This window comes from Lissotriton vulgaris, chromosome 4_1 (assembly GCF_964263255.1).
Source record: "Lissotriton vulgaris chromosome 4_1, aLisVul1.2, whole genome shotgun sequence".
NCBI classification, from domain to species: domain Eukaryota; kingdom Metazoa; phylum Chordata; class Amphibia; order Caudata; family Salamandridae; genus Lissotriton; species Lissotriton vulgaris.
This window is the reverse complement of record NC_141691.1, coordinates 1172911993-1172931730: the sequence shown is the minus strand read 5'-3', so window position 1 is coordinate 1172931730 and position 19738 is coordinate 1172911993. Positions and strand designations below refer to the sequence as shown.

At 42.5% G+C, this 19738-nt stretch overlaps 1 protein-coding gene across 8 annotated transcripts in view; it reads left to right on the top strand.

Moving 5' to 3' along the window:
• The window catches only part of RELCH (RAB11 binding and LisH domain, coiled-coil and HEAT repeat containing), an 853871-nt gene that overhangs the window by 228260 nt on the left and 605873 nt on the right, over positions 1-19738 (top strand). For all 8 annotated transcript variants that reach the window (XM_086965401.1, XM_086965404.1, XM_086965403.1 and 5 more), the window contains one exon: positions 14103-14408. In XM_086965401.1, the coding sequence (XP_086821527.1) occupies positions 14103-14408 (306 nt within the window). The remainder of the gene's footprint in view (positions 1-14102; positions 14409-19738) is intronic.

Here is a 19738-nt window from a genome sequence, read left to right as displayed (position 1 = left end):
TGTAAATACGGGGAGTTCCAGTCCCAAAGTGAAATCCATGCCTCCTTTCCAGGTTCCAATACGGAGCGTTGTATCCGCTTTCCATTGCCTGGCAGAGCCCCAAGAATAACAAATGTTGTTCCTCTGCACAGTGTAGGAACAGAAGCTTTGGTAATCTGGGAAGATCCCAAGCCAATACCTCTGTCAATTCAGCAGTCTGCGGCAGAAACGGTCTTGTTCGGTACATGACCACGTCATACGTAAGAATGTGTCTTGATCTCATCTCCTTGAGTTTGCTTCATCCTGTTTGCAGCGTAGGCATTGTGGGGATGTAATTCACCCCATCTTCCATAATTTGTATCTGGTATAGTATGCCCTATGGAGATATTTGAATTGTGTCTCAGGCAAGTGTATATCGCTGACCCTCTTGGTGATTGTAACACTTCTGCCCAGATATCTTTGTCAATGTAGCCTAGGTCAGTCGTCCACGTGGACCGCAGGGTATCTAGGGTGTTAGGGTTATTAGTAATGAGGAAATTTATATATTTTTGGAATTTTGTGTTCGCCTAAGCCGCCCATCGGTAGCTTACCTTCAAGCGGGTTAAATTCAGGAATAGTGGTAAGGTCACAAATATATGGGTATACGGCGTATCTTAGTTGTAGGTACTTGTAGAATTGATTATGATGCATTGAGAGTTCTTCCTGAAGGTCTTGAAATGATTTGAAAATATGTCCTTGCACTACATTTCCTACTGACAAAATCCCTATTTGATACCATTTTTTTAAAATCTTTGTAAATCCACCACTTGTGAGAGTAGTCGGTTGTGCCTTAAAGGGGTTTCCCTAGTGATGCGGCCCCACCACCCCATCCGGCGAAGAGATTGTCGCCAGACTGAGAATACAACCATGGTCGCGGATGGAAGATCTTTTGGGTCGGTTCTGTTATAAAGATGCGTTTAATGGGAGAGGTCTCCCATGATCATTGCTTCACTCTATATACTGGATCTTGCTTCGAGCCATACCACCACTCATTCAGGATCTGTAGGTGAGCTTCCGTGTGATAACATTGCAGCAGATCGTTCTAACCAATCAACTGCGGGTAGTGCATTATGGACTACACATATGTTGGGCCGAGTTGCTTGTTTTAACAATAAGCAAAAAACAGGAGAAAACCTGTTAGGCTAGCATAGACCGGGTAATTAAGTTTAAGAAAACAATGTCTCCATGGAGCAAACCCCATTGTGGGAGCGAGATTTCTTGGGTGAGACAGTACGCCTCAAGGGCTTCACTAGATGGAGCAGCATAGGTATAGACCTCCTGGGCGATGTCTGGAAAAAAGGGATAATGATAGAATTTGACACTCTACAAACAGTTTATCAGATGGGGGAAAGCGAGTATTTTCTATACCTACAACTACGACATGCACTTTATGTCACTTGACAGAGGGGGGATCTGTGCCAGAGTACACACCACTGCAGGATAGGCTCCTGCTTGATCCAATGATAGATAGGGTTATAGCCCTCACATGTAGGAAATTGCTACATAACTCACCAGACCCCATGGGACCATTGAGAGAGGCCTGGGAGTCTGATGTGGGGCTCCTTTAGGATGATCATTGGGCAGAGGCCGTGCAGAAATCGCTGTGAGGGAAAGATTTCGACTAATTCAACTCCAAATTCTCCATAGGTCATATGCCCCCAGGACAGTGCAGTATCGTATTGAACACTGTGTCCGAGGAGTGTGCAAATGGGCCAAAATCTGGCTCGCACTGGCAGATGTGGTGGCAAAACAGATATTTGCTTGATTGTGGGGTGCCGGGGAGGTACCAACTGTGGAGTCCTGGAAATATGACTTGGACTGGTGTCAGCGCGCTGAGCAGTTGGTATACCAGAGCAGAGGGTTCCCACGCAAGTGGGAAAAGGTATGGGGGGCCTGGGTGAACTACAGGGACCAATGACAAGCTGTTTGAGGGGGGTCCCTAGCCAGGATCTTTTGGTTTGTGGCATCTCCGATCACCTTGGGGGTAGTGATGGGCTAATGGGAACTTGCAATGTTAATGTTACTATGTATTTGTATATGCTGAACCACCGCAATGTACACTGTACTTTTTATATTGAAGCATATGTTTCTTGGTTAATAAAAAGAATAATAAAAAAAAATCAATGTCTCACACAGAGAAATAAGGGAGACCGCAGTAGTTTAAAGAGAACCATAAAGTTGGTATATTTTTAAGTAAAGGTTATATCAGCACTATAGTGCATAAATTGTAACCCAAAAGTATAATGTGCACGTAAGTGCTCATTGAAAAGGTGACCGGCGCTAGTGACGGGAAAATTTATCTAGGGCGCAAATTGGAATATTCTAAGGTGGTACCAGATCTTTTTCTAAACGATTTGTTAATTACCACAGGGAACGAGATCGCCATCTGTCAAAATAATACACAGTGGGGACTGTTGCAGCCTTTGAAAGGATTTGTAAGCAGATAGCCAGCGCCCTCTCTCAACCTAATAAAGTAGGCACTAATAAAGAAGAGAGCTGGTTTGACCACAATTGCACAGTTGCCCATCAAAATTATCTGCCTTGAAACAAAAACCCCAGGATATAAATTCAATAGCAGCGGCAAGGCTAGGGTATAATCAGGTTCGGCATATATGCATATCGGAAATTAAACAAGCCTGGGACGATTTGCTGCCTGTCGACGTGATAAAGAACAGTGCAAATGTTTGGGACATTATAAATAGGCCTTTCTTTTCTAGTCTTGAGTACAATTCTGTTGAGTGTAATATCACCGAAGAGCTCTGGTTTAACCATTTCAAACATATCTATGGTGGCCAGTCTGATCAGGTAATCCCAGGGCCCACTTGTCCAACCGCCTGATATAGTTTGAACTTTTCTGAACAAGAAGTGACCTTGACTATAGCCCAAATGACCAGCAATAAAGCCCTGGGCCCAGATGGGGTTCCTGTTGACCTTTTGATAGCAGGCATCCCTCGATGGGTAAAGCTACTGGACAATGTTTTAAATATAGCATGCTTACAGGGAATGCCTGAGTCCTGGGCCACATCAGTTATTGTCCTGGTGTTTAAAAAAGGAGAGAAACTGGTCCCAAGGTGCTACAGACCAATCTCATTGATCGACTCCATGGTCAAGGTGCTGGGGAGAGTGGTTCCCAGCAAACTGACCGGATGGATCGATGAATGTGGTGTCCTGTCAAAACTTCAGTACAGCTTTAGGAAGGGCAGAGGCACCTTGGATCAGTGTCTTAATCTCTATCTTTTAATAGGAAAATATAGAATAGCCAAGAAAGGGACACTTCACCTTGCGTTTATGGATCTATAATCGGCGTTTGACCAAGTGAATAGATCCAAGCTTTGGGACCTATTAGTGATTGGTATGGATAAATATATTGTGCATTTTTTAGCTTATCTGCACAGGGAACTCTCGGCAGCAGTTAAGTTCGACTAAAAGGGTAATTTAACACGGAAGATAGATATTATAAGAGGGATCAGACAGGGTTGTATCCTGGCCCCATTATTTACTCTTTATATTAATAATTTAGATTCGGTCTTATGTGAAGCAGCCAAGGACATCCCCCGGCTAGGGAAACGATTGATCCCTGCTTTTCTGTATGCTGATGACACGGCCCTACTGGCTCGCACAGCGGTGGGGCTCCAACACTTGCTGTCCTCCATTGCTGATTCTATGGGCTCTTCGGACTTAAATGTACATTTTTCAAAATCCCACACCATGAGTATGGGAGTAAAGCCAAGCAAAATCTAAACGTTTGGTTATGACGGTAACGTAATAACCAATGTCACCTCTTTCCCATATTTAGGTGTTCTATTTGATGATAGATGTTCATGGGCCCCACAAAGGAGGGGTAAGAGAAATGCTATGACACAATCCACTAGTGCGGTACTCTATTTCGCTCGAGGCTTGGGTGCCAAACTTGTGCAGGCAATGTTAAAAATATATAAATCAAAGTGTATCGCCATTGCAAAATATGGTTCCAAAATTTGGGGTTATAAAAACTGCACTGAGCTTCAAATTGTGGAAAATAAATTTCTAAGAAGTCTGCTCTCAGCCCTCCAATCTATATCTTCGTCATAATTCATGAAGAATTGGGTATTGGTTATGTGGCTGATTTAACTAAAATGCCCCCTTTTCTCAAATAGATTTCGATCTGGTGCAATCCGGAGATGGTGTTAAATCAAGAGATCATTCGAAACTGTATGGCACTAGATAGGGCTAGTAATAGTCCATGGCTGCGATTTATGGAAAGTATAGCAAGGATGCTTGGCCGACCAGAGGTTTTTGATGATCATGAAAGAATATGCAAAAAAGACCTGGTGTGGGCCAAGACCTCATTTCTCCGCTTAGCATCCGTGGAAAGGGAGACCACTGAATTATTGAAATCCACGGTCCGTGCTCACCAGATTTTAAAAACCTCTTACTGTATTGAGCCCTATTTGGCTATAGTCACGAAGCCTCAACACAGCTTTCTTTTGATGAGAATGAGGTTTAACCTCTTGCATTTTTATTAGCTGAACCTTTGGGCTGGAGTAAGATAGAGGATCTGGGACCATGCTCTTGCGAGAATTTCTCGAGGCAAGATACTTTGCACTTTGTCATGTGCTGCGAACAATATCTGCAGATTTGCAAGTGCTTTATTTTTCCGATCATGAAGAACAAAGGCTTCATGCAGGTCAGGCATACCCTAACCTATCTACAGATGCTGAATAGCCCCTGGGAAATTTTTTATATCGCTAGTTTATTAGCTGCTGCAGTTAGAGCAAGGAAAAGAAAAAAATAATATGAGAGCAGGCTTATGAGTTTCGACTTTTTATTATCTTAAAATTCGGTAATGAGTCTTTTTATAATATATGTATTTTATAATATTAGTTCTGGCATTTCATTTTTATTGTATAATTGACTTCTCTTTTTAATATGTATTTTATATATGTATTTTATCTATGGTGGATTTGTGTAATATTTGGTTCTACGTGATGGGTATTTTAACATGCTTTTATGGTTTTGAATAACAGATTAAAATGAGTTTGACTGACTTGTGGAGAAGCGTGGCTCAGGGGTTAGAGGCGGCAGACCCGGAATCTGAGATCGGCCCTGGACCAGTGGTTCAATTCCCCGCCTCGGCGGGTCTTGGGCTCAAAAATTCCACGGACTCGATAATTCTCGCTCCGGTGCCTTCTCGACTCACGGGTTCACACTCTGCGACTCTGGGCAATAGCCTGCTTAATCTCCACAACGGCCCCTCGCGGCGGGATGCCTGGCTTTCACCTTGTGGATACCCTGCCGGGGTTATCTCACAGGGGAATACCAGGACGGGTTCCCTAAGCAAGCGCCGGGAAACCCACTGCGGGTAGCTGTGCGCTATACAAGCTCAAATACATTTATATTTACTGATATCTTTGATGTTTCTACTGTGGTATAAAGTCTCCATCTGCATTGTTCTGTATAAAATGCATAATTTCAATCCCCTCCAACTAAGGATAGGCCATCTGGTATGGTCTCCCATCCATCTACAATGCGCTCGATGAATGTATTGGTAAGTGGAGGTGGAGCATATACACTTCCCAACACAATATATTTGTCCCCCACCTTTCCTTGTATGGAAATGTATGTGCCTTGGGTATCAGCACATATGAAGGGGACTCTTTGGTGGATCAGTATTGTGGTCCCTTGAGACCCTCTTATGAACCATGAGTGGAATGTATGTGGGAAACTCTATCTGGCCCGACAAGGTGTTTTTGATCCCATTAGGTGAGTCTCCTATAGGAGTAGAATATCTGCTCCCAGACATTTGGCCTGTGTTAGTACTGCTCCACGTGTAACCATGTTAAGCAGCTGTAGGCATTAAAGCATGCACATCCTGGGAACAGGATCACCAACAATAAATGGCATTATTGTTGCTCTCAGATGCGATACGTCTCTAGCAATTACAGACACAAATTGTTGCCTTTTAAATATCTTCAAAGGGTTTACATTACTCCAAAATTATTATCAAAAATGAACCCAGCGACGTCAAATGCTTGTATGATATGTGGCAATCCGGAGGCGGATTTTTCGCATCTGGCTTGGTACTGTACTCCTGTGAACACACACTGGGAGGATTTTTAGACACCTGTCCATTATGGTGGAATACACTATACCCCCCAAAGCATTGACAGCCCTTTTGGGATATGTCAAACCACTCAGAAGAAGTATTAGACGATTCAAGAGTTCTGGATTGTTTGCTTGGGTGTTTACATCAGCATGTGTAACATAATTTCTCATGGGCTGATTATTGGTACATTTTTTGGATCCATATGTAGGTTAGCTTGAGCACATGTTATGACTGGCTTCCTGTGAGGTCCATTTGTTTGGCCCGCCTGGACCGCAAGCGCCAGGATGATCGTGATCTTTGTCTGTGTTTGTCTTTCTTATTGTTTTGGCTATTTCCTAGATCTCCTGATAATGAATCCAAGTGATGCGATGGCATTGTGTGTGGATTCAAATGTCTGATCTTATCCGTCTACTTGAAAGCTTCCTCTAGGATATCGAAAAATCTAGTGAGATATCCGTAGCTGATTCTCAAACGGCTGGGAGGAGTAGCATATATGGGATTTATAGTTCACGGATCCACACTTTAGCAGAGGTGAAGGATTTACGTTGTTGTACCATCATAGTATAATCTGGGAATGTAACTATATGCTGGAAACCATAGGTAATGGATTCTTGTGTATGAGCTAGGCGAAGGATGATGTTCCAAACGCAGAAATTGGATATTTGACAGTAACAGGGTAAAGGTGTCCTCTGGAATCTAAGATTTGAGCCGTTGGGCGAGGAATGTGCCCATGTCTTTATCCTTTCACCCTTCATGGAATCCCACAGCATGAAAATTGTTCTTAAGGGCCCTGCCCTTGGCATCCTCTACCCGGTGGGGAGGCCCTTTGTGAGTTTTTCAAGTATGTTCACTTTCCCTTGAAGAGTAGAGACCATATCTCCTACAGTAGATACTCTACGTTCGGCTTGAGTGAGGCGTTTCACTACGTTGCCTAGATCTTGTCGCAATAGCATGACATCCAACACGACAGCACCGATTTTATCATCTAGTATGGCTCTAGATTAGCTGAACGACAGTTAGTAATGCAGCATTATCTGGAATGTTGATTTGGCCATTGTTGGTGATGTCCCCGTGTTTGTGCCTGTTATCCATGGTGCATTGTTTTGTGGCCGCAGTTGACGATTTGTCCTTGGACATGGCTGTTTTGGGTCCTGTGTGGATGTTTGTTGTATGGATGAGTATCTCCTAAGGCTACGCCCGATAGAGTGGTTTTTGTGGGGGGCTTGTCTGATCCTAGGGAGGCTCTTCTATGGATAGCAATGTTGCAGTGGTATGCGCTTTTGCACTAAGGGAGGTTGACCACAGGCAGCACCAGAGCCTAGTCTGGCCGCTTCCGCGGCCGGACCTCCACCGCCTTTCCTCTAACAGGCACTAGCGCTTGCCCACCATGTGAAGTAGAGCCCTTTCTGCATCGTTTTTTTATACTATGCCTGCGCACCTCCGAGCCCCAAGATCAAATTGCGGGCCAAAATTGCTAACGTTCGATGCGCCGCACTTAGCCGGTTCCAGTCTCTGCGGGTATTGTTTATGACTTTGAACTCCAACAGTGTTATTGTGTATTAAATATGGCCCCCTACTTGCTCTATTACAGATGCGCAACACTGGCTATTTTAACTTTGTGTTGTTTGAAGAGAGGCCCCTCCACAACGGTATCTGGGTGTCGTGCAGTGCGCTCTCTGTTCACACTCCCTCTTATATATAGCGGATTGGTGATGATGGTGTATATATGGCTTGGAGCCTCTGGTCTACCACCCTAATAGGAGCCACAGTTGGCCGGTCCCGCAGTCCACAGGCGCATTCCGGTGTATGCCGCACACTCACCCTGCCTCCAGGTCTCTTCGATTCCTGTTGCGTGTTGGAGTTTCCGTCGCCCTGCACCTGTTTATCTCCTGAGATTGGCATCTGCCACCCAAAAGGCTGTGCCGCCATGTATGCACCAGCTGCGGGTCACGATGAGGGCCTCTCCCCCACACTCCGTGGGTAGCCGAGATCAACTACAGGACTCACTCGGGGACGCCAGATGCACAGCTCTTTAGCCCGGGTCCCTAGGTCCGCCCCCAGACCCCGTCAGTCGACAGAGCCCATGCTGCGCAACTACCACAGCACCCCAGGGCTGAGCGCCCACCTTCGAGTTGGTGCCGCAATATTCAGCCGCACTTTCTTCCGCTGTAGGCCGTGCGGCTGTTGGGATGTTACATGGGTGGCCGCACATGTTTTAGCTCACTGGAGCGGCCCCAAGGAACCTGTAAGTGGGCTGGTATTCGTCTGACAGCCTCTGCATCCGTTGTTGAGATGATTGCGGTAGGATATTCAGCGGATATTGGGAAGGGCTATGGGAGCTGTTCTATCTCGCTTCCACCATTTCTGACTGCTTAGCAACACCCCCAAGTGCATAAAGTTTGAACTGGAAAAGATTAAAGTCCTTAGAAACCCAATCAAATCTTTGTGGCTTTTGAACATCCTGAGTTTGTCCTCTTTCTAATTCAAAGCTTTTCAAAATGGCTGCCTGCATGCATCAACTTTTGTCATAGGAAGGCTTACAAGTCTCTTCAAGAAAAAGGATGGGCATGCACCACCAGAAGTATGCTCTGTTTGCCTCTACACAACATATGCAGTGCTGCAACATGAAAGAACAGAACATATATTCACTAAGCACTACTTGCTGTATGTAAATGAAGCAGTGGATTCTAGCGTTCTAGGCAACCTCTGGTTCCCAGTAGTTTATGTATTGTATACTAATGGGTATTCCAGTACAATCATGTGACTTTATGAAAGATTCAGTGGTAGATAAGAAATTAGTTAATACGTGACCCGCTTTAAACCCTGTCAGAAACTTGCTGGTTATTCCCTTTCTTTTATTTGCTTCAAAAATCTGAGCTGTGATGGCTTCTAGGAGTGTGAAAGTGCTGGTGTCCTAGTGACCTGTTTGGTTAAAGTTGGGATGTCTTTGAAGAATTACCTGAAGTTCATCGGCGCGAATCGAAGTACTAAGTAGTATTTGTTTCTCCCCCTTTTGGAAAGAATGAAGCGTATTTGAAAGGTGCTAAATCTTTACTCCGATACACCAGTCATTGAGATCAGTGACACAGTTCTTTAACTCCATGCGCGCTAGCAGAATTCCGCTCGCACGCTGAGTTTTTAAAAACGCACTTTACGTGACGAGCTGGGCTCGTAATCAGCGTGCGAGGAGGCTACGCCATGACGAGCCCAGCTCGTCATCAGCGTCGAAGGAGTTATGTCCATGGTCACCTTGTATAATTTTTTTGTCATCTTCAAGCTCATCTAAGAAAGTCATTGTCCTGAATTCCTCAAATTGTTTGTTGAGATGGGAAAGTGCCCTGCATAGTAAAGAATAATGTACATGTGTCCTGAGTGACCGACTTCATGTGAAACTGGTAACCTAACTTTGTTTGCCTCTAGCATCATAGTAATCTAGAGTATGTGCAGAGGTGTAGACCTGGTAATGCAAGGGCCAGAATCTGTTCTGTGACCTGGAGGAGTACATCAGACATGATCTCACAGTAGACATAGGGCCATTATCAGTGCCCGGGGTGAGACACAGATATTGTCAACATACCTCGTTATGTGAATCTTTAGTGTGATCAGGTGTTTTTCTTTGGCATAGTACTGTTTACTGACCCCTCTTGTGTAAAGTTGTGTTATGTGAACTCCCCAGAACCTTACACCGACATCCTATGTATGTATATGTGTTGACTGCCTGGGTGTGGTATGAAGCTGAGTAGTAGGACCAGTCGATTCATTTTGGATGCATCTGGGTTAGCGTGGCACAAGTTGAAAGATGATGACAACTTTGCCAGGTAGTGGAGTGTAATGCTTCCATTCAAGGGGGTTGAAGGGTGGAGGCCCAGACACTGAAGTGGAGGAGAATGGAGACCATGCTTATTTTAGAAATTCAATAAGGGCCTTATTAGTAAAACACTGTTGATTACTTCTTCCTGAGTTTGACCATTTGTCATTTCCGTTGTTCAAGGTGAGGAAGATTCTAAGCAAGGCCTGGTCTTTCGTGTGTCTCGGATTGCTGCTTTAAGATAGATGGTGACATCCAGGTGCAGGGATCTAAAACTTGATTTTGCTTTTCTTTTGGGTACTCCTGCTTGGAGCCACCCCATTGCTCTCTGCTGCGAAGGCCATCACTTTGCACAAAGGCTCAGTCTGAAGAACATCCTTAAAATGATATTTTAAAGAGAACCAACCCAAACCAGTTCAAAAGCCTTAAACACTGGAGTCGCATCCATTTCTGGAAATGTGTATGAAATAGGATCTAAAATGGGCATATGTTCCAGTTCCAAATTCTTCTTAACCAAGAAAGGGGGCTCTATGCAAAGTACTTGAATAGCTGCTATGTGACCAGAAATGGTGTCTGCTATTCAGTCTCCTAGAATTGAGAGGACATCACATGAAGTCTGCACTTATTGTGGACGAGCTGAGAGTTTGCATGAAGTGCCTAGAATTTTGCCTGCTGAGAGGAGGAAGCTGTTTTCATAGTCCTGCAACTGCCGAAGACACACCATCCAGGATGAGTCTGTCCAGAGGCCGTAACTGCCACACCTGATAAACTGTCCAAACTTGGGTGCCGAGGCCGCCCTTTGAAAAGATGAGTGAAACTGTACATGCTTGCCACAACAGCTTCATCAAGTGATCCCTGTACCAGTGCAAATTTACCACCATGGCTCCCACATAAATGAAGATCCCCCTAAGATATCAGGCATGCAAACTGTACCCAAAGCACCACTAGATCTCCAATGCCAATCAGGTAAAAGCAAGACTTTGCATGTCCTGGTCTTCTATTCTGGTTGAAGGCAGGCAAGTCTGCCTCATTATGTAATACTTTTTTTGCTCCAATTAAATGCAAGGGGGAAAAATGTTAAATTGACTTAGCATTTAGGGGCAAATTTATCATTATTTCATGCAACGCAGCAAGCCACCTTGCTAAGCTGTGTGAAAGGGATAAAGCAGAGCTTTCTTGTCCTTTCCTTGCGCTGACACACTTTTGGATGCTTACTTTCAACATAGGCCTCTTTGCTTCCTGTTGTAAGTGTGTGTGTGGTACTCACAGGATTGTTTTTGTGCAGGAAGGGGCACCTTCCTGCACAAAAACAATCCTCTAAGGCATTTTCCCCTTTCTGCGAGTGCTACAGAATGCAGCACACATAGGAAAAGAAAAAACGAGGAGAAGCATTTCCAGGTCTACAAGCAATTGAAAATGTGGGAATCCATGGCTGGATGCGTAGGAACACCCATGCTTCTTGGGGCAGAGTGATGCAAACTAATGATCTGCGTTGCGTTACTCTAGATTTGTCAAGCCATCAGGGCCATGCACTGTGGCCTTGCGTGGCTTGATAAATCAGACTTGTCAGTTGAGATGCCTTTGCACCCCCATGTGTGGCACAAGGGATGTGCAGCTCAATGATAAATATACCCCTTGATCAGTGGGGTATTTGAAATAATCTGAACCTGTGCCTAATCATTGTCTACGCCCACAGTATACTACCGACTAAAATTATCAGATATCTCCTTTAATGGGTTGAGACTCTTCTGAAGGGTGGTGTAGTGCCTTTTTGAAGACCATAACTGACATAAAAACCCTGTTTGTGGATTCTTATTTAACTGTGTAGCATTTAGTTTTGATGTGAAAATTAATTATTTACTTTAACTAAAAGATGTCTGAGCTGGACAATACTTTGTGTCTGCTGGTTGACTGAGTTCCCAGCTCTTGTTTCCGACATACCTCCCTGTGAAGCTTTGATCTGCTTGTCCTTGCTACCCTGAGAGTCAAGAGCAGATAAAGTTGTACTTGACACAGTTTTCAGAGCCATAGTAGGACAGGCCATTAGACTCCTAAGACCTAGGAAATAAACTACCACGCTTGGGGTCGGGTAGTCGCCTCTGCCCTGTGGTCCCCAACCAGCATCTGACACTGTTGATTAAGTTTTATTGTCATTCGAGGATCATTGTGATATTCCTCTTTTTCTGCAATCTGAGCAGAATTGGAGGCTTTATTTGCTGATCCTTTTATGGAGGAGTCATTTATTACCCCCCCCCCTGGCCTTATCTATCAGTTTGAGATGCTTCACTTCTTGGTTGCGATTTGCGCCTCAACAACATTCCTGTAAATATGAAATAGTTGGTGTGTCCACCTTTGAATATGAGGTTGCTAAAAGTAGTTCTAAAAATGTTCCTTCCACTTGTGCAAGGGGAAGCAGGTTCTATTTGTAACAGACAACTCAGTGACATTGTTTTACACCAACAAGGCAGGATGTGTAGGGTTAAAGCCTTTTCGTGAAAGGCATTGCAACAGTGCATGCAAGCCATCAACAAAGAAATTGTTTGGTCAGAAATTCATATAGCACGTCATCTGGATATGACTGAAGATTTCTCCATTAGGGAAACATCAACGAACTACAAGTGAATTCGGAACTCCTAACAAAAGTGGTGGCGATAATCCTTCGCACTTTGGGTTGTCTAAGACATTTTTTGTTACAAAGACCAGCAGCAAATATAGTGCTTACTGTTTGAATGAATTCCCTCACGGTTGGTGAGATCTCAAGGGGTTGTGCAATCAATCTTGTGCCTCAGCAAGGAGTTCAGTTTCTTCATTCAGATGTATGCACACTAAATCTTATTTTTTTAGCAGCAAATGAAATGGATAATTGGGTTTGTGAATACCACTGCGCTTCATCTCTAGAGCTCCAATGTACTCATTTATTTGTTGTAAATACCATAACTTACTATTACGCTCCTAAAACAAGCTATCTGCACAGCACGTTTTCCCCATGTGTTTTACTCTGTACCTTGTATATATGTCTTTTTCAATAAAAACTACTGAACTAAAAAAAAAACACAAAAAAAAACTGTCCTATCAAATGACATAGAAACTTGGTTACATAATGTATTATGCAGCTAAAAAACAAGATGTTATAATAAATCTTTAGTGATATCATCAGGTTTGATTAATTGGCAAAGAATCGGTGATGGAAGTGGCGTCATGGATGTTTCCAAGGCTTTACACTGTGATGTTGTCTACCGCAGCTGCCATTCTTTGTACGGTTGTGTTGGAAATTTTTCAAACCTTGTTTACTTCCAATACAAAATTATGTGGTCTTTCAGGGGAAATTTCAGCTTCATGTAGACTACAATTGGATTCTCTACATTATTTTATATAGCAAACTATAGTAGGTGTCTAGGTGCTCTCAATAACACTTGTAACCAATATGCTAAAATGTGATCCTTGCTTGATGTGCATTTGAGACTCCTAATTTAGTGTATTTGCCTGAGCATCCGCCGATCTATTTCACTTTTTTGGGTCAGGCATTAACCATGGCCGTTTGATTTTGCTACATTATATATACATTAGTATGTTACTGTGTCATTCACATTGTCTTCCACCCACTACAGCATGGGGGAATGTGTCTACCAAGTTCAGCTATTGACTAACTTGAATGGGAGTGACTCTATTCTGCCCTATTACGAGGTGCTCATTGATAACACAATAAAGTTCCCGTCAGGGACTACTATGGCAAAGCGTGCTTTTTGCAAACCCCCAAAACATTTTTTGCTTTTATCCATTTTTTAAAATTTATTTATAATTGTTGACATTCCATAACAGGATAGTTCCATAACAATAAAGTGTTAGAAAACCCATTAAAAAGCAAGCATTGACAAAGTCAAAATTGTAGAGGGCCACTGCCAGTCCGATTGTCATTGTCAATTTTCAATGCTTGTTTTAGGGAGGGCCTCAAAATATTTCCTCAATAGTTGTTACAAAAGCTAGTGTGTTTTGCAGCTTGTGATTACAGAAGTGATCTTTAAAATGCTTTTGAGTGCATATTTTAGCATCGTGATTTGGTAAGTTTAGAATGTGGTTTTCAGTTTAACCAATAAGCTCTCTGAATGTGAATGGCATGCCTCGCCATTTTTTAATCCATCTGTCGATATTTATTCTAAATGCAGAATTGCATTTGTTACTTCTAATTTATAGTGAAATGGACTCCCTCAAGAAAGAACGCTCTACTCTCCCAGCAGTATGCAACTCTATCCATCCCTCATTTGACCAAGTGCCTCACCAAGCATCAGAGAGTGGAGAATACTTGGATATGCGGAGTTCAGCTTCCAGTTGTAGGAACAGCTATATTGAAGAAGTTCAAAGCTCTGCACTGCCAGAAACTGAAGTGGACGCCATGATTCAGGCCAAGAAAACACTAAACACTGACCTGGAGAAGAAGAGTGAGAAGCCAGTCCCTTGTTCTTTAAGTAAAACTGCTTCACAATTTGATAACTCAAACAGGTTAGTGTCTAGCCATTTATACTGTTTGTGGGGCACAGGGATCTAAAAATTGGTGTGACCTATACATTGCTGATGAATACTTCTAACTGCAGATTCCTCACTTTAGAATATTCCCCAGGCACCAAAGCGGATCTGTAAAACTTTTCTCTAGCTGTGCTCCTGTGCTCCGCTAGGTGGCTCAGTTTGGCTTCGCATTGACTCCGTACCGCTCCTGAAGTGATGGAGCTGAACAGCATAAGCACAACCCCTACACACTGACATCAGTTCCTTTCTTTGAGTCATTTCCAACTGAAATCTGAGGCTTCGCTCAGTTGTCTCAGCCTTCAACGGCTCCTGAAATTTGAACAGAATCCAGTGTTAAAGGGCACAGTGTCCTCTTCTAAAACTACAGGTTTCAAATCCTGTTGCGACTTTAGAAAAGAGGTGACAAAGTAAGTCTTTGGGGTTTAGGCTTGGGACACACTTGAAGTCATGCCACAAGTGCGCCGTCTTGCATGGAAAGGCGATCCAGGACTGAGAAAAGTTGTACATGACCAAAAATATGAAGTCTTCACAGGCCTCCTGGAGATCACACTCCAAGTCGAAGGCAGAGTCTTACTTGTGAGGCCTCTTCCTTGAGAAGTCAACAATGTGGTTGAAGTGCTCTGGTAATTCAAAGTCCAAACGCAAGCACAAGAAAGCAAAGCTGGACTCTCTAGCCAAATAGAAAGCACAAGGGCATCACTGTTAATCTGTCTTCCTCCAGATCTCTGACTGTGGATTTTATTCCACAGCTGATCCTGGTAAAACCCAAATTCCCAGGGCTATTGGCTACGCCGCAGCAAATTGATGCCTTTGAAGAGGCCTAGCATCAGCTATTTGGCATTCTTCTGGCTCCATCTAGTTTGCCTTCAGGCCTTAATGATCAGCAGGGGCTCCCATTCCAGTTACCACTGACAGATCCGACTGACCTTTTGGACAGGTTTCGGGCCCTGTAATGACCCTGAAACATACTTCCACCCCAGTACCACAAACTATGCAGGTCCCTCTGTCCGCTCTTCGTGAACCTTACCTGTTGTTCATGGGATGGCTTCGAAGAAACGATAAGGGCCAACTCCACAATCTCTTCCCTATGTCTTGTAACCAAACACAAAAGAGAAAAGCAAAGGCACAGGGGAAGAGGTCCTGGGTTATGCAGATAAAAGACCCTCTGTAGGTACAGCAATGTAACGTTAAAAAGACAAGAAAACATATATCCGAAATTGTGTCCGTCGCGAATCCCTCCCCTCCATTTGCCTCCCACCTTATGATATCACAAACTGTCTACCTAAATCCACTGAGGTGCTCATACAAGGTACTGGAATTAATAGATGATGGAAGGCCTACAGTTGATTCTCCAAATTACCCTGGAAGGTGAATTGTAACTGCATAATTCAAACACACATGCTAAGTATAGATACATTTTCAATAAAGATCACCCAATATGAAAGAAACACACACACATACATATATATATATATTACCTACTGGCGGTCGCCAGTAGGTGTATATAGTTAGGATTTTTTCTCTATGGGATTTTTGAAAATTCTATGTCTAATAACTTTGGCGTTTGTGGACAGAATTGGCTGAAATTTTCAGGAAAATGGAACATTTTGTTTCTGAGCAGCCCCTGACAATTTGGGGGGGGTTTCATCAAGGGGGGGGCCGAGAAAAAAGGGGGGTCCCAAAACGCGTTTTTCCCATGTTAATTTCCATAGGGCGGTTGGCCTCACTTTTAGCTCGAACGGCTGAATGGATTTGCACGAAACTTGGCAAAATTGTAGGGACTGTTAGCCCGATGTGCCTTTGCTAGGTCTCAATATATGTGCTCCAGTGGATTTTGAGTAATTTAGGTTCAAAAAAAGATATATATCTGGGCGGAGCCTAACCACACATCTGATCTGATTGGCTGTCAGCACTTCATCCAAGAAGTGTTGGCAGCCATCTTGGGACCAATATACATGATAGCACCTCATTAAAAAGCATTGTAGTTAATAGAGGGTTTTAGGACTTTAGTTACATTATAAATCATTTGTTGATGGTACCATACTCGTTTTAGGAATTGTGGTGGGTTCTAAGGTGATTTTACCATGTGAAAAAACCTTCTGCTGTGATATCATGAATATTGTTTGAAAGAAAACTAATATCTCATGATTTTCCCACAGTGGTTTGGAAGGGGATCTATAAGCTAAACTGAACGCATATTTTCTGTAAATTCACATTATCTTTCTCAGTCATGTGAAAATGAAGTCTGACATTCTCAGTAAAACATGTACATCCAACAAGGACAGAGACTGTCAGTTGATTCCTTTGTGTTCTACTGCAGCCTCCTAGAGTGTTCTAAAGAACAACTAGAGCGCTAACAGTCCTACTTATTACAAAGGTATGGCACACCTGAAGCCATCTTGATTGGAATAAAGTGGTAACTCTTAAAACATTTAATTTAAAAAGAAACAACATGAGGGGGTATATTTTGCCATAGAAAGTATGATTAGTGCTGCAGAATGAAAAATTAGGGCACATTTTGAGTGACTTCTCAAATCCTTTTCTATTTCATTAACCCCTTCGACACTCATGACGAGCTGGGCTCGTCATGGTGTAGCCTCCTCGTACACTGATGACGAGCCCAGCTCGTCATGAAATAAAGTAAAACAGCAATTCCCAGCACAGGAGGGGAAAACGCCTAGCAGCCATGGAGTTAAAACATTCTGACATGCAGTCTCCCAAAATGGCCACCAGAGACAAAAGAGCCCAAATGTAGCCCAAATATCACCCAGATGTAGCCCAAGTATAGCCCAATGACAGAATGTCCCAGAGTGTTCTAAAAAACAACTAGAGCTCTAACAGTCCTACTTATTACAAAGGTATGGCACACCTGAAGCCATCTTGATTGGAATAAAGTGGTAACTCTTAAAACATTTAATTTAAAAAGAAACAACATGAGGGGGTATATTTTGCCATAGAAAGTATGATTAGTGCTGCAGAATGAAAAATTAGGGCACATTTTGAGTGACTTCTCAAATCCTTTTCTATTTCATTAAAACATTCTGACATGCAGTCTCCCAAAATGGCCACCAGAGACAAAAAAGCCCAAATGTAGCCCAAATATCACCCAGATGTAGCCCAAGTATAGCCCAATGACAGAATGTCCCAGAGTGTTCTAAAGAACAACTAGAGCGCTAACAGTCCTACTTATTACAAAGGTATAGCACACCTGGAGCCATCGTGATGGGAATAAAGTGGTAACTCTTAAAATATTTAATTTAAAAAGGAACAAAATTAGGGGGTATATTATGCAATAGAAGGTATTATTAGTGCTGCAGAAAGAAAAATTAGGGCACATTTTGAGTGACTTTTCAAATCCTCTTCTATTTCATTAAAAAATTCTGACATGCAGTCTCCCAAAATGGCCACCAGAGACAAAAGAGCCCAAATGTAGCCCAAATATCACCCAGATGTAGCCCAAGTATAGCCCAATGACAGAATGTCCCAGAGTGTTCTAAAGAACAACTAGAGCGCTAACAGTCCTACTTATTACAAAGGTATAGCACACCTGGAGCCATCGTGATGGGAATAAAGTGGTAACTCTTAAAACATTTAATTTAAAAAGGAACAAAATGAGGGGGTATATTATGCAATAGAAGGTATTATTAGTGCTGCAGAAAGAAAAATTAGGGCCCATTTTGAGTGACTTCTCAAACCCTCTTCAATTTCATTAAAAAATTCTGACATACAGTCTCCCAAGATGGCCACCAGAGACAAAAGAGCCTAAATGTAGCCCAAATATCACCCAGATGTACCCCAAGTATAGCCCAATGACAGAATGTCCCAGAGTGTTCTAAAGAACAACTAGAGCGCTAACAGTCTTACTTATGACAAAAGTATGGCACACCTGAAGTCATCTCGATTGGAATAAAGTGGTAACACTTAATACATTTAATTTGAAAAGGAACAACATGAGGGGGTTAATTTTGCCATAGAAAGTATGATTAGTGCTTCAGAAAGAAAAATTAGGGATCATTTTGAGTGACTTCTCAAATCCTCTTCTATTTCATTAAAAAAATTCTGACATGCAGACTGAAACATGCACTTTGAATACCAGCAGCAGACGTCCCTGGTGAGCAGTAGCTTTACTACAGTGATCTAATGTGCAACTAGAGTGCTAACATTCAGAATTTATGGCAAATGTTTGACACATCTGAATGCCTTCTTGATGGACCAAAGTAAACAAGCATTGAAAATGCAATAGATCTCGCCCTCGTTTAAGTTAAAGCCATTCTGTTTGTAATGAGGTGGCTTTTTAGCTTTGCTTTTATTAGTGTTTTTTCAACTTTCATGTAAATAACATGCATCTGTATGCATATAAGTATATGTATGCATGCATTTATGTTTGTATTTATATAGATATACAGATGATATATGTTTATATATGTATATATATATATATTCACTGAAAAAACCATAGGCTATAGACCATATCTAGTTAGGAATTAGCATTTACAAAACCTTGAAAATTCACTGAAAAAACCATGGGTTATAGACCATATATAGTTAGGAATTAGAATTTACAAAACCTTATTTTACTCACACAAAACCATTGAAATTTCATATATAGTTAGTTGCACTAACTATATATCGCACACCCGCAATCCACTGCTGATCATGTCACATATTACATCATTCATGACATGATCAGTGACATCACTGATGACGTCACTGATGACGTCACTGATGACATCACTGATGACAACATCCAGTGACTGTATGTTTCTGTAAAGTTAAAATATGTCTTACATATTGAAGAATGAGTGGATGTATAAGTGTCTGGATGAAGGATTTAGTAGGTGCATGACTGACTGTATGAGTGAGTGATTAAATGTGTCTTACTGAGTGCATGGGTTAGTGACTAAACTGTGTTAATTTGTGCATCATTATGTCTGTTGTTCTGTAAACTGTTGCATGTGTTGATAAGTAGCTATATGAGTAACTATATGGGTTATTGATTGGTTGCCCAAGTATTTGTATGGGAGACTGAGTGTGTGTGTGGGTGGCTGGGAGGTGTATGACTCTGTGCATAGATGTGTGAGCAGTTGATTCACTAGATGTATGGTTTCAAAAGTGCATGTGGAAACAGCTGTATGGGCGGTTGACTGTGTGCATGAGTGTATTGGTGAGTGAATGGATTTCTCAGTGCTACATGTCAAAGTAAGTACATATGTAAAACACAGTACATGTGAGAGTTGACATATATAAATAACTGTGCATAAGAGCCAGTGAATGTGTGAGTGGCTGTATGGATCATTGTGAACTTG